This window comes from Leiobunum rupestre, chromosome 4 (assembly GCF_980474605.1).
Source record: "Leiobunum rupestre chromosome 4, qqLeiRupe1.1.hap1, whole genome shotgun sequence".
In the NCBI taxonomy this organism is placed as follows: domain Eukaryota; kingdom Metazoa; phylum Arthropoda; class Arachnida; order Opiliones; family Sclerosomatidae; genus Leiobunum; species Leiobunum rupestre.
In genome coordinates this window covers 49,442,251-49,459,175 of record NC_143387.1, presented here as the reverse complement: position 1 = coordinate 49,459,175, position 16,925 = coordinate 49,442,251, and the positions used below count along the sequence as shown (strand labels likewise).

At 40.7% G+C, this 16,925-nt stretch overlaps 1 protein-coding gene across 9 annotated transcripts in view; it reads left to right on the top strand.

Annotated features, from left to right (window-relative positions):
* Positions 1 to 16,925, top strand: part of Ndae1 (Na[+]-driven anion exchanger 1) — an 81,816-nt gene that overhangs the window by 47,312 nt on the left and 17,579 nt on the right. For 7 of the 9 annotated variants that reach the window (XM_090172944.1, XM_090172941.1, XM_090172948.1 and 4 more), the window contains exon 2: positions 14,012 to 14,118. In XM_090172944.1, coding sequence (XP_090029070.1) covers positions 14,012 to 14,118 — 107 coding nt within the window. Of the gene's footprint in view, positions 1 to 548; positions 640 to 13,805; positions 13,825 to 14,011; positions 14,119 to 16,925 lie in introns of those variants that run through there. The other 2 variants (XM_090172946.1, XM_090172947.1) reach the window with 2 other exon arrangements.

The window sequence follows — 16,925 nt, the reverse complement described above, 5'->3', positions numbered from 1 at the left end:
AAATTAAACGTTATTTGTGCAAAAGCAATTGGGTCAAATTTTGAAAATGCTTTCATTGCTATTATTTTTATCCAATCTCGAACAAAATTATTTGATCCAAAACTATTGGATTTTTTCTGGTTACGACCGGATCCAATCTTGTTTCCAACTTCCAAAATTTGATCAAGTCGTCTTCACGAGCGCAGTTTGAAGTTCAGTTTCTCCTCTTCGCGTAACCCACTTTACCGCGAAATTTCGTTTCTTCGTAATTCTAAGGCTATAGAATGGTTGGTAAGAGCACGGCCAACTTTGATCTCTCGCGCTACAGCGGCCATCTCATCCGTTGACGTTTCTGTGTTAACCTATGAGCAAAAGATGTGTATGACGTCAGCGCCCCTAGCGGATTATTATTTTTAGAATAGTTTTTACACTGAAGACAATATAAAAACCGAGCGTGGCGCTGAACTCCTACACGTTATAGTACAGTTTATAGGGGGAAAATCCTTGCTCGCGGAATTTCGCCGAATGTGTTGGCCGCTGTAGCGCGAACAGCGCGTGATCAAAGTTGGCCGTGGTAAGAGGATTCCTTGGAAACCAACGCGGGCCTAAAAAGTCGCTGATGTCTCAACACAAATGAGCTGGGCGTGCAATATGATAAAGGTATTTAACTCGCTGATGTCTCAACACAAATATGATAAAGGTATCTAACGCGGTAACTAAAATATGGCTATATTTTTGCAATTTATAAACATCAATCAATGAATTTACGAGCGCGAACTCTAAATTCGAATTGGCTCGTAAATGATAACGAAACGTTTGATAAGGCTATCGAGTTACTAACAGCCCATTCCGCATTCTCATTAACGCGTTCAGTTTTCGTTCATTGGTGATAATTTTTAAGATAAACTTGATTCCGCGCTATCGTCGCTAATGAAATTCAATGCCGAAGATGATCTGATACTTATAAACTACCAGCATCCCCGAAAACCAGTTGTTTCGGAACAAGGGCGCGTGAAGAGCACGTGTCCGGAGCGTTCTCAGCGGTGGTTACCTCGTCAAGGCCAATCGCGAGTTCCACCGCGTTAATTGGCAAAGTGTAATAGAAAAAAAAACGTTTCATTTGGGCCGTAATTCAATTTCGCTTTTTGGTCTCCAACTAGCGCTCGAGAGAAACCGAGTCTTTCGCTTCCGATTCGGAGACACGATAAAAGAAGATGGCATTTTCAACTTTGGACGCGTTCCAGAAGTGGCAATTCCTAATTCTACGCTTCTTTCGGATTCCTAAGATTCCCCCCTCTATCATTCTAGAACTGTATATTCTAGCCTTAGCAACTTGTTTTTTTTATCTTTGATCCCTTGCCTTTTTATTTTTACGTAAGGAGTATTATATTTCGGGGTGATGTTTATGGCGCAGTGAAATCGTGCCTTCATTATTTGAATAAGTAATTTCGTAGAATTACGCGTCTCGCGTTCCAATAGTTTCTTAAAATAATACTTTAGTTAAGTAGAATGATAGTTAAATTATTTTATAAAACTGATAAAATGGTTTGGTTGTGAATCTACGAATTGACTCGCCAATCTTGTTTTTTTTTTCGGTATTGCCTATGTTTTGCGTAACGGAACGCAACCTTCGAAGTTGAACCGGTGATCCTTGGGAACGTAGAGGAGTTTCTCTAAAATTGGGGTCCTTTAAGTTATTTTTGCACTTCTCGACTGAAGTTCATGGTCGAAGCACCATTAACCGCGCTATTCGTACATTGTTATATTTTCTTTGGCGCCAAGTAACTAATTACAACTATTCCAACATCAATATAGCTACTTGTTTTGTGAAAAAGAACGAAAAGTTCGAAATTTAGAGACTTTTTTTAACTTTGTTCAAAGAAAGTGACGCTACGGAACAACGTCAACGGTACTAGCTTTAGGGTCACGGTGCAATTTGAGCAGGCTCTGCCACGTAGCTTACCCCACGTCCTGTTAGTTGCCCTTTAAGTAAAAATCGGGGAAATCCAACACCGTCCCTCAAGTAACACTTACAAAGGAGACGACCCGAGGTGTTACACACTGATTTTGCTCAAACTCGGGGGGTTGGTAGACCTTCATGTAACTTGAAAAATCCTAAAGGGATTTTATTCAATGGGCAACGGTTTTTGCCATGGCAACGAAAAATGTTTTTACAACATAAAATGGAAATTTTCCCATTGAAAATAACATGGGATTTTGACCGATTCCAAGGGTGCCCCCTGTGAAATATTTTACAAAATTGAAAAAAAAAATTAAAATACCAAAATTATAAAAAAAATTGATAAAAATTGACGAAAAAATCAAAATTGGTCACATTTTGATCAAATTTTAATTTTTTTTTCACAGGGAAAGTGGTCAAAATCCCATGTTATTTTATGTTGTCAAAAAAAATTTCGTTGACATGGCAAACCCGTTGCCCATTGAATAAAACCACTTTAGGGTTTTTCAAATTATATGAAGGTCTACCAAACCCCCGAGTTTGAACTAAATCGGTGCGTTACACCTCGGGTCGTCTCCTTGTAAGTCAAATTAAAAACAACTTATCCTTAATACACGTATGAGAAGGGATAATATCCTTTCACCTGGCTAACGCCATTAACGGTTTGATTCTTAAATAAGCGAAGTCGTACTAGATGGGGCCACCAGTCTGAAACGTGGAATTTTACTTAAAACCTAGCTTAAAATAGTCTTAAAAGTTGTTCTGGTTTTTGTTTAAAATGAGTAATAACTTCCCGTCTAAACGTTTAAATTAGCTCGTTCTAGTATAAATAAATACATTAAAATTAAACCCTTAAAAAATTTCACCTCGATGTTGTTTTCCCTGAAACCAACGTGTGAATCGTTTCATTGAAACCGTTTTTATTTCCTTTGTCTTTAAGTAATACCAGAACCGTGCAGAGGAGGGAATACCCTGGGCCCTGCGAAAAAAAGGGCCTGGTACGATAGGGGCGCATCGACTGGCCCAGCACCCAGTTAGAAGGGCCCTCGACGACATAATTTGTCCCGGGGCCCGAAATGTCCCTTCACGCTGTGGTGTAGTCGGGCCAGGGCGCCGCCCCGCCTTGTTTTTTCCGTTTTCCCAGAGCGCGCTCTGCCTCTTTATTTCATCTTGCCTGGGCGCACCCTACCTCTTTTTCCAACTGGCTAGGGCGCGCCTTGCTTCTATTTCGTAAGTCATTTGCGTACTAGTTCGTATAAATATTTTGTTTATTAACAATATTGATTTTTAGTACCTTTTATCCATTTACTAATTAATCTTCACGTTTCCTAATTTACTGCCAACTTCATATAAACCCCGTCACTCTAGTGGGTTTAAGCACGGCCAACTTTGATCTCACGCTATAGCGGCCAGCCCATTCTTTGAAGTTTCTATGTTAACTTACGATAAAAAGATATCTGTATGAGTTCAGCACCACGCTCGTTATAGCGGGAAAATCATTGCTTACGGAATTTCGGCGAATGGGTTGGCCGCTTTAGCGCGAGATCAAAGTTGGTCGTGTTTCCATAACAGTAACAGCTGTTATTTCTAGACTGATTCTAGTAAATTCGGTGAGTTTTTTTTTATTTAAATTTTTTAATAATGAAGTCATATTTAGAAAACACGATTATGGCTTTTGGTTATCCTTGTTTAATGATTGTTAGAAAATAGAAATTTTTATTTCCAAAGTTATTTGTAGAATTCGGTGACAAAGGAATGCTGAGTATTACTATTATGAATTTTGCCCGTAAGAATGTACCATGACAATTTTAAATTATTGCCTAGGTACGGCCAACTTCAATCACGATAAACATAGAATTTGGACGTACATTTATAGAGGCCGGTACAGCTAACTTCGATCACGCGCGAATCGAAGTCGGCTGTACCCAGGTAGCGCCCCGGTTCTTTATTTTAGGACTACACCACTGCCTGCATCGCCATGAGTGATGTTACTGAAATAGTTTTAGTTGATGGGTCGGATATTCAAAGAAATCCCGAAATCCGACGTGAAATCCCGAAATCCGACGTGAAATCTCTAAATCCCGAAATCCGACGTGAAATCTCTAAATCCCGAAATCCGACGTGAAATCCCGAAATCCGACGTGAAATCTCTAAATCCCGAGATCCGACGTGAAATCCCGAAATCCGACGTGAAATCTCAAAATCCGACGTGAAATCCTGAAATCCGACGTGAAATCTCAAAATCCGACGTGAAATCCCGAAATCCGACGTGAAATCCCGAAATCCGACGTGAAATCCCGAAATCCGACGTGAAATCCCGAAATCCGATGTGAAATCTCAAAATCCGATGTGAAATCTCAAAATCCGATGTGAAATCCCGAAATCCGACGTGAAATCCCGCAATCCGACGTGAAATCTCAAAATCCGATGTGAAATCTCAAAATCCGATGTGAAATCCCGAAATCCGACGTGAAATCCCGCAATCCGACGTGAAATCTCAAAATCCGATGTGAAATCTCAAAATCCGACGTGAAATCCCGAAATCCGACGTGAAATCCCGAAATCCGACGTGAAATCTCAAAATCCGATGTGAAATCTTGAAATCCAGCGAAAAATTCCGAAATTCGATGATTTCAAAATCCCGTACACATTTTTGGTGAATATCCGACCCCTCGGTTTTAGTTTTCCCAGTTTTTCGAAACAATATTTTTTTAATATCGGCGATGGGTTGAGTTTCCCGGAAATAGGACATCTCGCTGTACTGACTCAAAGTCGGACTTTATTTGCGGAAGAGGCAACTCCGGCTGTAAAAAAAGGCCCTTTTCCCGCAAAATATGGGATGTCAAGTTGGGACTACGGAATAAAGTTTATTTCTGCTCGTAAAAAAATGATATATTTTGTTTACCCTACTGCATTGCGCGGGTTATCTGGCTAAACCCCTTTTGCTTGAAATAAGTCACGCATTCCGACCGAAAATCCTGTTCACCATTTTCTTATCCGCGGACCACTTCTGCTATTTTGCATCGCGGGCCTGACGTCACGTACATTTAAGCCTCTACACAGACTTTACGCAAGTACCTTGTTAAAAATACACGTACTTTTCCTCGGAAAACAGGAGGATTTCCAATGTTGGCTTACAGGACTTATGTTCGCCGCAATCACGGCTAATTACATTCATATCAGTACCACTTTTTGATTAAATAGTTGACGCCAAATATGCTTTGTGGACTTGAATACAGTCCTGGTTAAAGCTATATTCTTGAATAATATTTTTAGGAAATATCAGTATATACTGTTTCAGGGCTGCCACACGTCAGGGAAAACAGGGAATTTAAAAACAGGCCTAAAAAGTCAGGGAATTTGAAGAATTTGTAAAAATTGAGGGAAAAGTCAGGGAATTCAATTTTATCTGGACACTTTTTGAATGTAATTTTATTCTAGATTTATGACAAATTCTATGATTATCATTTATTTCCTTATAAGTTCGGATAATTTTTTTCAACATTGCAATAAACGTTTTACTGAAATACAAGTCCATTTAAATTGAATAACTTCTGATAAAAATATAATATAAAATAAAATTTTGGCCTTAAGCAGTCAGGGAAAATCTCTTAAAATGGCCAGGGAATCTGAATCAAAAAAATTGTGTAAGAAAAATATTTAATTCTAAGTTAGATCCAAAACTGGCCGGGAGTAATGGCGTACTCCCGTAATCCCAAGCGTCTGGGAAACAGAGTTTGTGGATGGCCGTGTGAGGACGACCACTAATCCCCCAACGGGTGGTTATCATACTTCCGCCACGGGTGTCCCGTCCTTATCCCCGCGTGTTCCCCGTTGGCGTGGCCGTAACTCGTATCTCACACCTGAGTAATCAAGTGGACGAGCGAACTGAATTGTCCCACCCGTCACAATCGCTCGTAATGAGCTTCCAAAAAAAAATCCAAAACTAAAGTAAAATCTTTGATGAAATTTGGTCAAGGCCAAATTAAGTTTTTACTTAACGAACTCGGAAATTACGAGAACATTTTATACCGCTAACCTTTAATGAATATTTTTAAATACAATATTTAAAAGCAACGCGTACTTCGGCGAAGATGGTAGCTTGCGCCTCCGCTTCCTCAAGGTCTGATTCATAATTCGTCTCTAATGGACTTCGATAGTTCGAGGGGTTAATTGGGTTTTTCCACGAATGCATTTTAACGAACTGTTCGGCTCGGCGCCTTGTCATTTGTGCAAATTCCTCTCGAGACTTCCTCGAATTAACGCGCATCCGTTCGTCTCCGCAATTTTAAAAAAAAACCGTGTATTATTTACATTTACCCTATTAAACGATGTGTCCCCGCTGTGTCGTTTTCCTGTATTTCAAATTATATTTTAACGCCGATTTCCGGTGACGGTGGTTTTATTTTAAGAATAAATGAATTTTCACAAAATATATCATGTTTTTACATACATTTTTACCACGGCTCGTTTTGCGTTGATTCATGGACAGTAAATTAAGAGGACAGGTTTTCGATACCCTTCCACAGTGCATTTTATTTCTCCCCGCGTATCAATCAGCTCGAGAGACTCCGAGGGAGTCTTGCAAGGTCGTTTGTACCACGTGATCTTAAAATTTCAAAATGGCAATCTAATGCGGTTGACATGGTTACGTAATTTTTTGCGCTTTATATTTTAGTAATTTTTAATTTTGGTTTTTTAATTCAATAAAAACTATCAACTGATATTTAGTATATCATATTTAATCTATAAAAACGTGAAAAAATACCTTTTGGCGTAAAAATGTACTTCGTGTTTATCTTTTTTCTTTTTTCGAACAGTTTCGTCCACTCTTAGCGATACTTGTTTTTTTTTTTCAAATAACCTTGGCCGACTCCCTTAGTGTGATTGGTTTACGGGGGCTAAAAACCAGGCTTTTTACCGATCCTCTAAAATCTACTATCCATGGTTGATTTTAAGTTTTTATTTAAACAAGACGGTCAGGGAACGGAAATACGATGATTCTCTATGGATCACCAAATTTAACGTTGCTGCCGCCAACGTATCTTATTACCTTATCTTAGTTTCATTAGCGCAAGATTGGTTCCGGATTGAAGCTCTACCAATACGTATGCTTTTTTTGTTCGTCTGTACTTTGGTTCATTATCCACGCATTTCGCTACGAAGCAGAATTTTTGTAATTTAGTTGCTCGTAACGGGGGTAATTTGCCCGAAAGAGAAAAATCACCGAAAATTATGATTGGCGGCTGAAATACACACTTTCAACGGCTCGTTAAACGCGTCGTTTAAAATGAATCAAAGTGGACCATTCGACGAAAAAGGTTGCGTACGTAGTTACTTTTACAGTAACTACTTTTTAAAAATTAGCTAATCACTTATTTCGTCTCTCGCTCGTCGAATAATTGTTACGCTCCGAATGAAATTGCGAATAGCCAATGCTAGGCCCAATTTAGCTTCTTGAATAACGTATAAAGGTTTCATTTGACGCGGCATTGACTATTACACTTCGAAATCCCGATCATAGCCTCGCGGATCATTGAGGCGCTTCGACGTTTTTCAAATATGTTTTAATGGAGCGCTTCAATCAGCGCCCCCTGGAGACCGGACCGCGCTAGTAAGGGAAACTGAAAGTGTGGACTTGGGACTAGCGCAATGAGTTCCGCCGACTTGATTGGCTCTCTGTCAGCGTTTTAATCCGGTGTCTCCGATCAAAAACCCCCTTTCGGCGAGCTTTCTCTCAAAGCCCCCTCTCTTTTTTCAAACTTTGAATATTTGGAAGCGCGGATGCCTTTCTGGGCTATTTTGTCGCCTGGCTTCATTCAACTTCGAAACTATTCAAAAGAGCCCCGGGGAAGGTTTTTACGCCTGCGCTTCCGTTAAACGAACGTTTCGCGATAGCGTACGATGTCGTCGCCGTAACCCTTAAGCCGCGTTCACACATACCTCTGCAACGAGTGCTCCCGCAACGTTCGTATCCCGCCGTGTGAACAGTGACCGTTGCGCGTCCCAGCGTTTCCGATCGCTTCGGCTGAACCGCTTCATCGACCATTTTGGCAGCGATTCGTGACGTCATCGAGTCGGTTTTTGTTAGTGCTCGAAATTGTTTATTCATTATCCACAAAATTTCCGATTTATTTAAAGGCCGACTCATAAATCTTCGGTTTACTCTGTCTTGCATGGCACACGTGTATTTCAGTAAGCTTACTTCCAGTGAAAGACAGAGTAAACCGAAGATTTATTTAGTCGGCCTTTAACAAAATTTGGTAAAAATAATATAATTTTAACTTATTTAATTATGTTTTTTACGCAACCAAGCATTTATTTGAATTAAAATGGTTTTTATATAAATTATAGTTTGTTTGGTTTAAATAATAGGCTTATCCACTTTCGATTATTTAAACATTTTACAATTATTATTCAAATATTGGTTATTTAAATATCGCCAAACTTATTTTATCCATGGATAAAGGTTAATCGAACGCCGACCTCTAGTTTTTGTGAAACATGGGCCTTGTTTTTTTACAAAAATCGTCAATCGGGGATTTTTTTGCGCCTAATAAAATTTGTATGCCTTTTATAGAAGAAAATGTCTCACAAATTTTGGTCTATTTGTTTAAAAAATAAAACAAATTTCTTCTGGGTGCATTCATTTTTAATTAGAATGTTTTGAAACGTAACTCAAATGCGTGAGCAGACGAAAGTTCTTCTAATTATATTTCTATACTAGGTACGAGTGCCCAATTTTCTTCAAAACTCACTGGAAATCAAACGTGTGAACAAAAAGATTTCCAAACGCTAAGAACCGCAGCGAGATCGAAACGAGGCTAAACGTTTCCGAGGGTACGTGTGAACGTGGCTTTATTTCGAGACAACGCGAGGAAGTTTAGTACGGTCTCGTCCTTCTTGTTTCATTTTGATCCTGAGCGTCAAGTCGATTTCTTTTCAAGATCTGCCTTCTTATCGATTTATTTGGCTCTACATTCTGTTGGCGCGCGTGAAACATTTCGGCCTGCCGCCTCCGCTATTGTCAATCGGCGACTCAACTTCGCGGACGGAAAATAGCCCGACGTTGGTCCCTTTTCCGCGATGGCACCGATCAATGCGCTATTGATGCCAGGAAACGCGCTTTTCAATTTGCTCAACTCTATACCAAACCATGAAATTAATCTGTATCAATACGACTACAAAGTTTATTTATATACCGTAATAACCGAGTTTCGATATTCGCGGCTCCATCTATCGTCGTTAAAACGAACTATTTCGCTTCGAATTATGATTACGGGATTGATTAATAATAAAGGCCCAAAAGCTAAACCTAAGATGATATCAGTCACTACAATGTACCCTTCTTCAAAATGGAAATGGGCGCCAAAATAGTATGGTTTATTACGTTTACGTTTGGCTCCAAATTCAATATTGAGTTGTTCACTTCCCGTAATCGCTGTTTAAGGTTAGGTGGTTTCTTTTCGCTTGCTCCAGGATTTCGGAGTAGGGTAAGAAGAGTAAGGCTATGACGTCATTTTATTCTGTGGTGGCGAATAGTTTGAGTCGGAGTAAAAACGATTTGTTTACAAAGTCACACGAACCCAAACCTTAATGTTCTCGTTTCCCTGCTGTACATACATACACATACATATTTATTTACCTTTTGATTTTACAAACCCCTTTTGAAACAGGGGGGAAACCATTTAAATATGGATTCTCAGGAGTTGATACAGAAATAAAATTTCAGAAACATTTACACACAGAGTTAATGTAGGCATATTATAAAACACTAAAAATTAAGAAATTAAACATATATACACAAATATACATGGTTCTTATATTCTCCAACTCCCTCCGGCAGGCCACGAGCAGAAACTTTAAATTTTAAATCTAAAGTCTTTTAAACCTGAGACCACCCCAACGGCCTAAAATTCGTTTTGTGACATCAATATCTTGCCAGTAGGCATACGCAGGCCCTAAGCCAAGAAGGAAGGCTACGCAGTCATCGGACTTGTTCAGCTCGGTGACCAAAACATAATCAATCCGAACCGACGAAAATTTCGGACACTCGACTAAAATATGAGGGATATCCTCCACAGCATACCCACATAACGGGCATTCCGCACTCTCCCCAAATACGTCCTGGCCGCGGTGGGCAGCGCCCCTGTACGAGCGAGGAAGGTAAGTGGCTCGGTTTATCGTTGCAATAGAACGTTTCCATCGCGAGTTTGTCCTTCCTAGAATAGAATGAGAGGCTATGATGTTTGTCTATTTCCCGACGCCACTTCGTCACGGCGTTTTCGTTCGCCGCACTGTCCGTAGCCTTAGTCCAATCGCGAGAAGATGTTATATCCCCGCGGGGGTGCCCGTATCCGTATACCCGATCCAACACTTCTACCCTCTTCGCCCAACGAGTCATAGTCCCATGACCCGAATATATCGGTAGGCGCACGACTCAGGGCGCACTGATGGCGTAAAAATGAGACGACCCAGGTATGCCAGCTTACTTCGAGCTTCCCGCTCCTCAAAGTTGGACCAAGCAAGCTCCCCTTTAATGGTTGCTTTCGCCGTCATAAAATTCCCACCAACTGCCGCCTTCCCCACAGAGAACCGAGCTTGCTCCAGCTGACGGGTAGTGGGTTCCGTTAGACCGCGATAGACTTCCATAACGTACGAGTGACAGTGTACTGGTTGCACGAGTGTAGTCCTTTGTGTTTAATCGCGCCCTTTGCGCTTGTTGCAGCCTACTTCCAGGGGCTAGTAGGCCACACTTCGAAGCTCTCTGGCGCTCTTTTAACTCATCGTAGGAAAATGGGGAAAAAACAGGCGTACTTCTCAACTCACCCCCTACATCTCCTTCACATTTTTGCATAACCTTTTGAAACCTCCTGTATTTATTTTCATCGTGTAATATTAAGCCTATTACGAAACATTTTTCGTTTAGAATTCTTAAAGAATTGAGAATACTAAGCGGGGTTTTATGTTGGAGGGGCACCGTAACGGCGGCGTGTCAGTCAAGGATAACCTTTATCCGTGGCATTAACCTCCGAACGAATTACGTGGAAAACCAGGTGAAAGGCTTCCGACTGTCTCATTTTTAGCCCGGACGAAGCGGGCCTACCCGTACCGCATTTGGGGCTGGAACGAGGGCCGCGTCGATATTTTTAAAATATTCCCGTCCTTGAAGCTCGTGTCTGCTCGGTGCCGGCCAGTCCGGCTGGCGCCGCTAATAAACTACTCCGCAGCGCACCGGTATTCGGGGTCGTGTTATATCGCGTTATACCACCGGCAATCCATTACCCAAAACACCGAAAAAGTTCATCGTAAAACTAATTTCAAAAATACAGTGACAGTATCTACTAGGTACTAGGCAACGGATCTATATTTTCGACCCTGCAGTCTCTAAAACCGGCTACAAACTAACCAAAACCGACCTTGGACTAATTAATATAGGCACGTTTCGGGTCCCCTTTAAACGCAAAACACATCCCTCTACCGACTAAAAAAGCGTAATGCACTCTGCGCATGCTCGAAAATAGAAATATCGTCTACTATTTTTTAAACATGGTCGCTTCGTAGTTGCAGTTACGCCTATTTTTCCCGATAGATGGATCAGAAGAAGTGTTTTCGTCCCTATACGAGGGATCCCGTCCACGCTCTAGCGAAAAATTATTTTAGAAATCTCGAAATCAACTTGAACAAGATGTCACGGACATTTAAGTACACACCATCTCACCGATGTTATAACTATATTAACTATATTTTAAACATTAAATTTAAATTTGAACAAATTTTAAATTATCTTGTACATTAACTTAATAAACCCAAGAGGAACTCATTTAAATTAATTTTTAGATAAACCGAATTTTTCGAGTTACGTGGTTTTGGAAATAAGGTAGTGAATCGCGAACCGTTTAATTTAAAATAATTTTTAGACAAACTGAATTTTTCGAGTTACCTGGCACACAAATCCCTTAGAATTGTGTGTAAAAACTAGAAATCAACGCGAAAATTGAGCTTTGAAATCTCAAAATCAGTTTCTGATTTCTGAAATAACTTTGAGATTCAAAATTCGGTACGCAAAATTTGCAAATGTTGGACCCCTCGACCAAAGAATCAACCGAAATGTGCTCCATTTTCACGTGGACGACACTCGGTTAAACGTGACGAACAGCGTAGACGTATCGTTGATTGCGTAACGAAAAAAAGTGAAATTTCAGTTATCGTTTTCCTCGTGAAAATTCCGCCATTTCGCGCAATTTGTTTTCGAACAGTGACGTAAACGAAATAGCGGAAACGTATGGCTAGATGCGCACCGAAAGATAAACCATAATACAAGTTCAAAGCGGCGCAATTGCGGCATTGAAAGCTGTTTAATGAAAAATAATAATTCTTTAGCGACTGCCTGATTGGTCGGAGGCGGCAGTTGCTAGGCTTCTCGGGTAACTGTTTAATTTTGTCAGATACAATCGAGTGTATATAACGCGGCGGCGGCGGCATTGTTATTCTTTGTCGCAGCGGACAGGGGTTAAAGTATTTGCCATTTCGTTACGTGTGTTCTATTCCCTTCGATAGTTCGTCTGATTTATTCTTCCGCGTACGCGCCCTGACAGACTATTCCGTAACTTTACCGTTCACTTCACCTTGCGGGAAATTGGCAATCCTGCCAGAAGTTTCTTCTGTAAAAGCATTATCGCCAAATTTATCGTTTTCCTTCAGACTTGGGTAAAATTCTCGGGTTCGTTATCAATTCCGCGAAAAATTCAAACGAAACTGTATTAAATTTTTAATTTAAGACACTTTATTTTATATTCGTAAATCTCTTAAAAATATTTCCATTTATCTACCCTTTCTATTGGGACTTTGTTCGCAATTGACATAATTAAAGAATGAAGTAATTAATTAGAACCCATTAGACGAATCTTTAAAAGATATTTTGCTAAGTATTTAATTGGTTATTGCTTCGAAGGTAGATGATATTAATGGATTCTGGTTCGCAATATTTACCTTTTAAAATGTGGTATTAAAAGTTGCATTTTTATCGAAATCTTTGATGATATTTGGTTGAGTAACGTTTAATGGGGAAAACCCGAGCCTGGAAGGCGAGATTCGATTCACTGACAGGATTTTAAATTTCACCCCGCGGTTAATTTTCAAAACGGTTAAACATGATCGAATAGTTGTCCGTTTAATGCTTATGATCGATTAAAATTTAAAATCGGTCGATTCCCTGGTCTAAGCCGCGTGCTTACGACTCGGTATCTGTTGTGATCGTACTAATTAAACCCAATAGCGCGACTCGAAGTAACGGGGTAAATCTGCGAAAAAGCCCCGTCTAAAATTGATGGCGTAACCACGTTGGTTCGATCGTGTTTAGGCGCGCTAACCTACTTGTAGAGGCAGAACCCGAAAAAGCCGCGCGTTCCAGTTAGTGACCTGGTTTAGAAATATTTCATAAAGGTCGCGTGGTGTATTACAAAGTAAATGTTAATTTGGGCTTGTAACAGGTATTCCCGCCAAAACCAGAGAAAGATAGAGACAACGCGTTATGCAAAATACCAACTCATTTTCAAAGGTTTCTTTGACAAAATCGGGTCGCGGAATCGGGGATACGTCGAGTTAAATTCTGCTGCCACCGCGATGAGTGTTAAATAATGATAATTCGATTGCTTTGCAATAGTTACACACCCGTATATAACCGGAATTCTATCCAAAGTTACGTAAACGCGAAACGTCGTTAGACGCGACGTCCTTCGAGAGGCTCGTTTCGTCGTAGCGTCGCGAAAATTGATTCTTTTGCAACAACGCGTATGTACCGCGGCGCCTAATAAAGACCACTTTCATGTTCCTGCTTCTAAATTCGTCGAGATTCACGCCGACCACGGATTCGTTTTTATAAGGTAGAACTAAAAATATGACTTATTTTCATCGGAGTTTACGCGAAGGACAATTTCGATGAATTAAATGTGATTTTTGTCGACTTGGATTTGTTCGCGTGTTTCTCGGGGGTGTGTTGATAAGATGTCGTTGAAGACGAGTTAATGTTTGTTTGTCTTTATTTTTCGTTCTCGGTTTGCCAACGAACAGACCTTGGATGGAGAGCAAAAAGATGGAGTCGTCGAATTTGGATGAAGCCCCGAAGGATCCCGGAGCCCTCACCACCCACCACAGCTACACCGACAAGGATTTCGAAGGTGCGTCTACTCACTATGTTCGCTCGAACATATAGCGGAAGTATTTTAAAGCTTTTCCAAATCAAAGGAGTCTTAAAAAACACGTGTACTATTGACACTGTAAGTGACGCTGGCAGTGGCGTCACCAGGATTTCAAAACTGGTGGCGCTTAAGCCATAAGCACTGGTCAGGGCGTCTCAAAACGGTTTGTAAAGTTGAAACATTGAGGCCAACTAGGAAAAAATTTGATTCCCGTTTTAAGTTTGAAGAAACTTTTCGCCAAGTGAATTGGAAAAATTCTGAATTTTAGGAGGCGCTTTTCGGAAATTCTAGGTGGCGCTTCAGAAATTTTTCAGGTGGCTCCAGCGCCGCCTAAAACTCCCAAACGACGCCACTGGACGCTGGAATCGGGAATAGGTTTTACGCCCAAAACGCGAAGCGGCGCTGGAATCTGAGATTCTTTTCTCTCCCAAACCCGAAAGTGACACTGATATCTGAGATTCTTTTATCGCCCAAAACCGAAAATGCTGAAATCTAAAATTCTTTTCTCGTCCAAAAAGCAAAGTGACACTGAAATCTGAACATCTTTTCTCGCCCAAAACCGAAAGTGACTCTGAAATCTGAGATTATTTTCTCGCCCAAAACCGAAAGCGACGCTGAAATCTGAGATTTTTTCACCCACCCCCAAAACCCAGAGCTATGGTAGAATCTGAGATAGTTTTCCCACCCAAAACGCAAAGGGACCGATGAAGGAACCCATACAGGGAGGGCTTGCCATTAGATATATTAACTTCGTCTACATCATTATTTCCGTCTGCCAGTGGCGCACCTATAAATTCATTCAAGGGAGCCGGGGGCTTGTGGAAGCCTTGGAAAAAAATTAATCAAATCATTCAACGTTCCTATAAGGGGGCCCTGACATCTCTACCACCGAAGTAACAACACAATTTCGACAGACCATTTTCGGAATTTACTTTACAAAGATCTCCAATAAACACAGGGTTGCCACAGTACCTGGAAAACTTGGAATCACTAGAAATGTCAAGAATGTTAAAAATCAGGGCAATGTCAGGAAATTTAATTTTGGTTTGAAAATAGGAAACCTTTACTAAAATACAAGTTAGAAAACGCAAAATTGTGGAACAAAATAAGAATGGGAAAACTCCAGAGATGGTCAGGGAAAACCTGGAAAAGTCGGGGAATTTGATTCTGAAAAAATGTGGCCAATCTGTAACATAATTTTCATTTATTAATAAATCACTTCTTGAAATTATAGTATATCTTTTAAGAAAGGATTCAATGTATATAAGTAGTTTTTTATTTAATATTATATCCTAAAATCGCTCTAATAAGGTATAAAATTGAATGGAGTCATAACGCTAAATTGAGTGTCTTCGCTTCGCGTGGTTACGACACTTGTAAATAACGTCATTTATACCTGGCTATATGTACGAGTCAATCATTTTCTCGCCCCTGTAAGTGAGCGCTCTCATTTTTTATCCTCGGAGAACTGAATTTACTCTAAGAGTCCGTTGAACTAAAAAGCGTTAGAACCTTTTGACGTTCTGATTGAAATTATTGCGAGGAACCACCCTTCTTAATGTGGCTAGATTTTAACCCGATTAATAAATTGAAAGGCGCTCGTCAAAATTGACGCAACTCGTGTCGCTATTTATTGGCTAATTTTTTTGTTCTGTTCGCCGCTCGATTGGGCCGACGAGAACGGGGGAAAAACCAGCTTGGCCTTTTGCCAGCGGCGACCACTTTCATAGGTTGATATCAGTTACTCGGAACAGATTTAAGTTTACAATGATTGTCCACGGACTATATAGAGACGGGATAAGGTCGAGGAGTGACAACCCGTCCAGACGTCTCGCTACTTTCGCCATTACTCGCGAATTATCTATTTTTGTTGACTAATAAAGGCCTTTGATGGTCGTCTCATTAAGCGAAGCGATTGGGAATAATTAGCTAGGTCTCTTACGGCTTTTAGGTCCTGTCGGGGTTAAATCGATAGTCTGTGGTTGACACGGATAGTCGCAGACTATAGATACACTTACGTCGCGATGTGGGACAGTCAATTTGAGTCAAACGCCGTTTAGCGTTTTTTAATAATAGGAAACCGATGGATATTTCCTTTCAGGCGCCCTTTGCTCGGCGCTGCTTTCGCGTCTACGGCGTATTAGGCGGCGTGTCCTTTCCAGCGTACCTTCGCGCGTATGGTAAAACGCGCGTGACAAGTTGGTCGTATCTGCGAAGTCGAGATCGGTCGCTTGGTCCCTTTGGCGAGGATGGCGTCATTGTCTCTCCTTCCTCAGCTGAGACAAAACCAATTATCAGATTTGAAAACCAAATGGGAAGGAAGCGTCGGTTATTGGTCAATGGCGCTCGCCAAAGTGTTTTCCGCGTTCGACTCGCCATGCAGCCGCCTCCATTAGTATCCGGGAGATGCGACCCAAGAAGAAGGCACGAAAGAAACGTAAGACTTACTCTATTCCCATCCGCCTTCGCCCATTTCGGATTTCGCCTTCGTTAATTGTCCTTTAATCAATTATTTCGACGTTAACGGTCCGGTTTGGTTGTAAGGCCTTCGTTGCGGTAGATCTGACGCTATTGAACGTTACGATTTTCGTTGTTACGGATATAATATTTTATTTCCGCTTGCCGCCATATCGTTTTAAGACTCGTCCAAGGCTAAGTTTAGTCATTCGTTAAATTTATTATAGCGAAAAATTACCAGTCTCCGAGATAGTGTTCTGAAATATCGGTAATTCGAATGTTTACCATTCCCAGCAGGCAATAATAGATAATCTATTAGAATGGTTATT